The sequence below is a fragment of the Morone saxatilis genome, unplaced genomic scaffold (assembly GCF_004916995.1).
Source record: "Morone saxatilis isolate NCDOM2014 unplaced genomic scaffold, NCSU_SB_2.0 Contig0, whole genome shotgun sequence".
Lineage (NCBI taxonomy): Eukaryota > Metazoa > Chordata > Actinopteri > Moronidae > Morone > Morone saxatilis.
In genome coordinates, this window is record NW_023339650.1 from 16,091,593 (window position 1) to 16,100,227 (window position 8,635).

Genomic DNA, 8,635 nt, shown 5'->3' on the forward strand with positions numbered 1-8,635 from the left:
CAGCGGTTGGGGGTTTAAATACAAATAGCGGTAGTAGATTTTTGAGAATCAATACAATATTTTTTCCCATATTTTCTTACACCCCTACTTTGATGACTCGATCATCAAAATGGATAACCTTCGGTGTTGCCTGTCTGTTTAGAAATTGGCAAAACTGCACACATAACTACCAAGACAAACTTAATTGGGAACTACCTTTATTTAAGGAACTCAAACCCAACTTTTGAATATATGTTTTACCAGGAAAATAGCTGTTTGAAAATGTCACACCCTTTCAATTACACCTATATTATATGCCCTTATGGCATTGTGCTATATATATGAATGCTGTAAATACATCTCTTTACACAATGTGAGTGAATGCAAAACCTCACTTAAGCTCATGTTTCCACCCAAAATAAGGTGATTTTCCTGCCACAGCATTAAAAAAAAAAACCCATAAGAGGCAGATTTACAGTACTAACACTTGCTCACCTTCCCAGCCTTTCTGGTGACCTCCACACAGTGATCCATACACTCCTGCCAGGCATCACTCATGTTGACAGGCAGCCGCAGTAATGTATTGACAGACAGATTATGTTCCTGTTGGAGGGGGAAAAGAGACACTGATTCATTCACAGCGGCTTTCCCTTCGTGTTAGATAGTTACAGATACAGATACAACCAACTACAAAACTAGCTCTTATAATGAGTACATCTGTTAAATAAACGTTGCCTCTTTAGCTGACTTAGCTCCCTGTGCTAGTTGGCTTTTCCAGGGGGTAAAGCAGGAATAAGCGGCCGCTGAGAGTAACCACAACTACGGGTAAATGCATAACATGAACGGCGTTGTTAGCAACCTAGTACATGTGAATTTCATTAAAGAAACAGCACAAAGAGTTTCAATGAGCTACTGCTAATTCAACCCACCTCCAAAGGGACTTCTTCTTCTTATGTTGACTTTTTAGCTTGTGGAAGGGCGGGACTAAAAGGCAAGGCTCGCTCTCATTGGTCAATACACGCCGTCGGATGCGATCTCGCCGCTCTCATTGGCTAGAGCGCTGTCATTTCTCCGAACGGGAAGCTGAATGAAGACAGGAGAGGACAGCTTTTGCTGGTGGACATCCAGAAGAGGAAGGAATGAAGGAGGATTCGCGTCCATGTGGGGTTTTTATTTCTCCTTGGATTTAATGGGAACCCAAAAACATTCAGGCTTTACACCTTTGCCTTTTTACAAACTGCAAGCTGTGTTTTAAATTACATCATAGTCTAGTTAACAGGTTTTTTTTTTTAATTTAAACACAAAAAGAACATAAATGTATTGGTGGCAACACAAACAATTATTACAGCAGTAGCCACCGACAGACTCAAAAACTCTTTCATGCCCCTGGCCATCAGACTGTACAGCAGCTCTCAGTAAAGGCAGGGAGGACAATAGACAATAGGACAATTTCTACCTCCACTTGCACTTCCATTTGCACTATATCTGCACTGTTTACTTCCATTTGCACTATATCTGCACTGTTTACTTCGATTTGCACTATATCTGCACTGTTTACTTCCATTTGCACTCCATCTGCACTGTTTACTGTTTTTGCACTGTTTACTGTGGCTACTGTGTTATAAGGTCATCTTATTTTAATGTATGTTTAATGTATATTTCGTATGCTACTGAATATCTATCTATCTATCTATCTATCTAGCCTACTGTTTGCTAACAGGAAGATGTAGGGAATCTGATTTATTCAATACAGACTAAGGGTGTCTGGTGTGTGGGTATTTATGTGTGTGCATCTGAATCTATGAAAGAAAAAAAACGAGTGGGTAAAAAAAAAAGAGGGAAGTCAACACACTAGTAACTTTTATTCCACTTTTTGTATCCGATTGGAAAGATCTCACTCTGGATCCAGACGCAGCCCACCCTGAGCTCTGCCTCTACAGCACTAAGGGCCACATACATCGAGCACCCTTCGCCCGTCCCCGACCACGCAGGGAGGTTTGACTACTGGGAGGAAGTGCTGTGCAGCCAGGGCCTGATGGGACGCTGTTACTGGGAGTTGGAGTGGAGAGGGCAGCAGGTTTGCATAGCAGTATCATACAGAGGTATAGGCAGGAAAGTAGGAACTCTGTCCTTTTACAGCATCTCTGACTCTGAGTGGTTCTCATCCAGTCCAAACCACATTCACACAGCTTCTTGGTCCAGGCTTTGAGTTTTGTAATTATGGAGATGTTAAATTTTGCCATATGAAAGGTCATTATGAATGGCTTCAATACATTTTAACACTTCTGACGAGTCAAGGGTGCCACTGAATTCGTGGGCTAACATATTTTAAAGTAAATTTTTAATGTTTGATGACAAAAAAATCCCTGAGAAGCTATCAGTAATGTAAATATTAACACATACCTCTTTAGACCAGAAGGTGGCAGCAGCACCACTGTATGTTACAAAACATGCATGTCGGCTGCCTCTGTTGTTGTTGTTGTTGTTGTTGTGTAGAGGCTTTTATTTCTGCAGGCGACTTCAGGTGTTGTTTTAATATGTAGTTGAGATTTAATGATGAAATATATGTCAAATCATGTCCCCACTGACCCGTAAAGCTCAATATGCAAATTCTAATATGTGCCACTGTTTATTTTAAGACTTTGCATGTAATTTCATAACTTGAGTCAAGTTTATCCAAAAACATTTGTAAGTTATAAACTATATATATATAGTCACAAATGTTGGAATCAGTTGCTTTTCTGCATTTCTGTTTTGGTTTTTGGCTCCGGGTGTCATAAAAATTTCTCAAGTGTTTCTCAACACTTTTAGGACTCATCATGTAAGGTTTGCGTAACTTAAGATCCGAATTCGTCATTATTTTTGATAATTGCTGTCATGAGTTAGAGTTTGGAACTGATGCAGCAATACTTTAGTTGTCAAACAACAATACACTGTGACTTGACTGCCATGCTTAGTTGCACTTCTGCTCAACAAGTTAGCCTCAAAGCTGATTTGTTTCCCCTGTTTAATATCTTTTTCAACTGCATCTCCTGAGGGGGAAAAAACAAATAGACCCAAGACCAAATTTCAAAGTAATTGTCAATGACAGGGAGAAGAAGGAAAGAGGCAGCACATCACACATTTGTGTCTAAGCATGATCACTCCTGCTGTGTAATTTTTATGTTAATCCCTTCATGTTTTCAACTAATGATGGTAAGGGGAATTATTGCTGTATAAATATACTAAATTCTTTAGTTTTTCTTATTATTGTATTATGTGAGATAGTTAATTGTCTTAATATCTTAACAGAAAACAGAATTGTCAGTGTCATGATACGTTTGAGATTTAGAATGATTTCCTCCACTTTACATGTGTATATGGACATTATTTCTATTTTTTGAACTTGTCTCACAGGCACGGCATGAAATAGTTAAATGGAAAAAAGGAAATGGGGTTTAGATAATGAACGTTAACAAGCTTCCTTCTACTTCAGTAGATTTTTCATAAACTACATATAATGGCAAGATGTTGGTTCTGCTTCCTAGAAAAAAATGTACAGATACATGGAAGTCATTACAAAAGCAGATTTGCTGTCTTCAGCTCGTGCTTTACAGTTTTTTTTTGCTTCCTTCTCTTTGAGGCTATATTTGGCAGCTTAACCTCAGAGCATTTTATGTCAATAGGCTCGGGCAGACCTGTGGAAAAGCTCTGCCCTCCTTTGCTAACAGCGCAATTAGCTTTAAAATCACAAGGGCACCGTCTCATCCATACAGATTTACCCTCAGACGGCCTTTATCTTACAAATGAGGTGGCAGAAATTCAAAATGATAATTTTCTTTCAGCAGTTTAATGAGGAGTCTGGCAAAAGTTAGGCATACATTAAATATAGTTCTTCCAAACCCAAATGTTTTTTTGTATTATGACAAGGAAGTATAATAGAAAAAGACTAGATTAAGATCTCCACATATCTGTCACACCGACCTGTATGAACCAACAGTTTTATGTATGTTTTACCGGTAAAACCTGATTCACAAAACAACATCTACTATCTTCAGCATAATACTGCAGAGCTCCTTTTGTCCAATAACACAAACATATATGTCTCCCTTCAGCCCACCATGGCACCACATCCCAGAGAACAGTGCTCACTCTATGTGGGGAGATTCTTAATGGCACCATAATGGGAGTCATGCGGATCTACTCTTTGCAAGAGGAGGCTGGAAAAAAAACGTCTCATCCGTCCTTTAAGAATGTCTCTGTGGGTTGGAAAGGAGCTGTGTTTGTCGACCTATGAAGGCGAGCCTCTCGGGCATGACAACCATTAGCCCTGAGAAGAGGTTACACATCAGATCACACCACAACGGGGCTCAAATTCGTGCAGAAGCCTGACCTGAGCAACGCATAACATCACAACCATGCAGCCATTTGTTGCACTTTGACCTTCTGCAATGAAAATGGTGAGCATTTACTTACAGTTTTACATTTTAACACTGAATTACAAAACTGGGCATTCGTACCTGTTTATTCACACGATATTTTATATTTGCATGTGCTAACCACTGTAATTTAAAAGAAATGTGTATCTTTTGTGTCTCCTTTAAATGGTATGAAAGGTGTTGTTTTCTAAAGGTCATGGTTTTTTGCCTGCCATGCTTGAAAGCTCGAGACAAAAAAAAAAGACGTGGGAGGAAGTTTTGTCCATGCCACAATAAAACTGACATTTCAGTCACAGTAACACACTCCCTGTGACCTTGCAGGAAGTACCTGTTTACCTGTACTGGTTGATTGATTGAGAATGGTTTTTGCCGTTGATCTACAGTAAGGCAGATTAAGTCATGTACACACACGCATCTTTTCTGAGGCGCAATGAAGCGGATCAGGGTCTTACTATCATCAGCGCCCCTAAAACATCTGCGTCCTTTGTAATGATCAGCGTGACATTATGTAAGTAATTCCTCCTAACATTCCCACAGTTATTCCTTCTTCCTTTTCTTTTTATGTGCCCCTCCCAAATGTGCAATAATTTCTCCTTTCTTCTATCCGTTTCAAAGGGTTTATTATGCTCCTGCTCTACCCTGGTCAACTGGGAGCACAGTTCGGGACTACCCCCAACATTAAACACATAGTGGTTGGAAGGTGTTACAATTACATCACACTAGTTAACCCCAGCTTGAGGTAATGTACTGACCCGCAATCTTGAGTGAAAATCAATTTGCAAATTAAGTTTACCTTTTGACTTTAACAGCAGTGACTAGAACTGCAGAACTTGATTTCCTCCTACAGCTCATAGTAGAAGTAGTATTTTGTCTGGCCGAGCAATATATCAATCCGGTGTTGTACCATTGATGTGGTGTTGAACAAGTTTTCTTCTTTTCTGTGCTTCAGTAGAAAAAAAGAAGACAAAGATGGTTATGGTGGAAAAGAGGGCATGTACCGATACCCTTTGTATGAAAATATGTTTTATCTCGTGGGAACTTCTAACTTTTATTTACACGACTTGATTTGTAGTTGTTAAGTTCAATGATATTTACTTAGCCCTTGTTTGAAAAAGGTTATTTATCTAGTTTCATGTGTAGTTATAGTTAGGTTTATCAGTACCAACTATTATCCAGTGTTTACATTTTCAAATGCCATTCGGTTTGATCTGATTCGTTTGAAATGTAATGGCGATTTGCAAAACAATGACTATTCCAACCTTTATCGTTTAATTATTTATTAATTTTTGAATCACTTGGTGTAGAAAATGTTTGAAAATGGTGACAAATGTCCATCCCAGCTGGTGAAGTCTTTAAATGTCTTGTTTTGTCCGACTAACTGTCTAAAACATATAATTATACAAACGTATTAAACTAAGTAAACCAGCAGGTATTTACGTTAGAAGCTGAAACAAGAGAATTTTGATATATTTAAAGATTAATTAACTAATTTTCCGTCAATCGACCCATCGACTAATCGCTGCAGCCCTAGAAGATATAAAGATATTTCATCTTTACGTGTAGGTATGACTGTGAAGACATCTGGAGACAGTTTGAGGAGGCGGTGGCACGTCAGTCCTCTTGTAACGTGACGGTAGAGGATTATCGTCAGATGTTTTACGCAATGCCGCAAACCTGGCCTTGTGATAGGGTGAGCAAGAGATCCAAAACTAGATACATGTTCACCGTCACTGATACCTCATTAAATGGAGTTAAAGTGCTCTGTATTTCCCTTCTCATCCGTTTAGTTCCTCTTCTGGAGTAAAACCAGGACACTGATGCACAGCTATGCAGCTGTTGTACGTCACTTCTGGACTCTGGAAGACACACTGGTTGGCTACATGTTCAACGACCTCATCTGGTGTGGACAAGAGGAAGACTCTGGTAGATCTTTTCTGGTTATAACAAGGCAGAGGCAATCAAAATAACTCAAAACACTGATACATAATTCTTGTCCTAGTAAATGCTAGTAAAGAATGCCCCTAAAACAAAGACAGGAGTAACCCAGTGGTTTCCAAGCTCTTTAGCTCTTGACCAAATGAAGCAGCAGAACAACTTTTTTTTTGTTCTTTCCTGTCCAAATAATTAGCACACAAACGCTCCAATTTATCTCAGTACAGGGTCATCAACTCCAGTTTGGGAAACACTGCAGTAACTCAATCATGATCCAACATTTCCTGTAACTGGATTTGTTTGTTGTGGGACTAAATTGGGTGACATGGTGTACCAAAAGAGACACAAACAAGTTGACTTACTTAGATACAACTAAGCAAAATTTAAGTACAATGTAATAGAAAATAAATGATTTATTCACTAATGAGTATGAATTTGTTTTGTATTGGCTCATTTGAGATATGACTGATATACCCTGCTAACAGCATTTAGCAGCTTAATATTCAAATCGTTCCAGGTGGGGACCAAAACCAGAGATAAAACAGAGTGAATATTGGACCTAATAGAAATACAACTCCAAATCACTGCTAAGCTAATGCTAAGCAGTTTGCTCACTAGGCATGGGACGGTATGAAGATTTCATGTCACGATTATCCTGCCCAAAGAAATTGGATATTATCCAGATAATCATCAAAATATATTTAAAACTCTGGTACTAAAACTAATACTGGAGTCACTTTATCTCCCTGTTCTTTAGTTTGGAAACCATAGTATTTTTGTCTGGTTTAACTTTTTTATGTGGGATACAAGGGGCTGTTTTTTATTGCGATACGTGATAATATCAAATATTGTCCCATTACTACAAGTTTGCCATGTCATCTTATATGTCAGAAATATGTCAGTGTGTTTCCAAACTACAAATTACCCTTAATATCTAACAACTAACAGTGAATTCAACTGCAAAGACATTTTTTGTACTGTGAAGAAACTTGGTAGCATCGGGATTCAAATGAAACCTCAACACTCAGGCAGCTGCAGCTGTTCTCCCAAATGCCTTTAGGGTTTTTTTTTATTAGAGTCATACTGCTGAGTGATTAACCTGCCAACACATCACTTTGTTTTTGCCATCCATTCTCATGTCTCATTTGAATATCATCAAAGTAACGATTCCTTTAACTGATAGCTTTGAATTTGACACACAGGTTTTGATTTCAGTTCTTGTCCGGAATGGTCAGCATGCCGAAACCATCCAGTGTATTCCTTGTGGAGGCAAGCCTCACAGAATGTGAGTCTAATGTCCTAACTGCAGAAACAGCTGCATTGTTTATCATTCATATGCCAAATACTCTTCCAAAGCCAGCAGTGAATTATTGCTCTCATGTGACTTTCTTCACCCATTCGTTAGTTTGCAGAAATGGCATGTGGCAACATCACTGTATTACTGAATGGGTCTATTGTCAACGCCTTCAGTAGGAAAAGGTAAAAAAAGATGAATGAATCAAGCAAATATTTTAATAATGGTGTTTAATATGTGTCTATAAAATATTCTCTTTTATCTCACAGCATGTTTGGAAGTGTTGAATTGGATGGTCTGAACCCACGCAGGGTGGATTATGTCAACATAAAGGTGGTGACCAATCTAGAGGGACCCTTTATGTGAGGATTAAAACAGCTGATACTTTGTGTTACAGTAAAATATTCAAATGTACCCAATAGCACAAGGGATTTTTCAAGTATATTTACTAGTCATTTCATGTCAATGCTTGATAGATGAGTTATAAGCAATGAGTAAGAACTACTTTTAGGTGGCTAGATTGTGAACAAAATCCTCTGTCAGGTTCGTCTATCAGAAAAAACTTAGCTTTAGCTTTTTAATTCATCAGGAAGACTCTTTAATGGGCAATCTCTTGAAAAAAAGGGAGGGAGGATCTGGACTGAAATCCATTTACTACCATGTATTAACATTTAGGCATCATTCACAAATAGATTGGCAAGTTTCATTATATGCATGAATTATGAATTACGGATTATTACCAAATAGAGATGGATTTTTCAGAACTTGTCACCCCAAGTTTTTATCAAAGGACCAGTGTGTCGAATTTAGTGGCATCTAGAGGTGTAATTGCAGATTGTGAGTAACTGGCTTCACTCTCCCTTTCCAAGTGCAAGGGAAAAACTAATGCACAAAAAAATTGGAGCAGTCCTATCTAGAGTATCCAGTTTTGGGAATGTCTGTTTTGAGCTACTGTAGACACATGGCAGTGCAACATGGCAGGTAGTTGACATGTGGCGTCTGTAGATAAAAA

General features: G+C 38.5%; 2 protein-coding genes across 3 annotated transcripts in view; one reads left to right on the forward strand and one right to left on the reverse strand.

Annotated features, from left to right (window-relative positions):
- The window catches only part of impa2 (inositol monophosphatase 2), a 6,757-nt gene extending 5,797 nt beyond the window's left edge, over positions 1 to 960 (reverse strand). The window contains exons 1-2 of the mRNA XM_035656361.1: positions 909 to 960; positions 475 to 582 (exon numbers count right to left, since the gene is read on the reverse strand). Coding sequence (XP_035512254.1) covers positions 475 to 537 — 63 coding nt within the window. The 5' untranslated portion in view covers positions 538 to 582; positions 909 to 960. The remainder of the gene's footprint in view (positions 1 to 474; positions 583 to 908) is intronic.
- A 3,083-nt stretch (positions 961 to 4,043) lies between these two features.
- LOC118321691 (ADP-ribosyl cyclase/cyclic ADP-ribose hydrolase 1-like) overlaps positions 4,044 to 8,635 on the forward strand; it is a 5,679-nt gene continuing 1,087 nt past the window's right edge. Inside the window, exons 1-8 of one of the 2 annotated variants that reach the window (XM_035653145.1) lie at positions 4,044 to 4,418; positions 4,781 to 4,905; positions 5,013 to 5,136; positions 5,961 to 6,087; positions 6,185 to 6,320; positions 7,532 to 7,614; positions 7,735 to 7,808; positions 7,893 to 7,985. In XM_035653145.1, coding sequence (XP_035509038.1) covers positions 4,797 to 4,905; positions 5,013 to 5,136; positions 5,961 to 6,087; positions 6,185 to 6,320; positions 7,532 to 7,614; positions 7,735 to 7,808; positions 7,893 to 7,985 — 746 coding nt within the window. In that variant the 5' untranslated portion in view covers positions 4,044 to 4,418; positions 4,781 to 4,796. Of the gene's footprint in view, positions 4,906 to 5,012; positions 5,137 to 5,960; positions 6,088 to 6,184; positions 6,321 to 7,531; positions 7,615 to 7,734; positions 7,809 to 7,892; positions 7,986 to 8,635 lie in introns of both variants that reach the window. The other variant, XM_035653155.1, reaches the window with a different exon arrangement.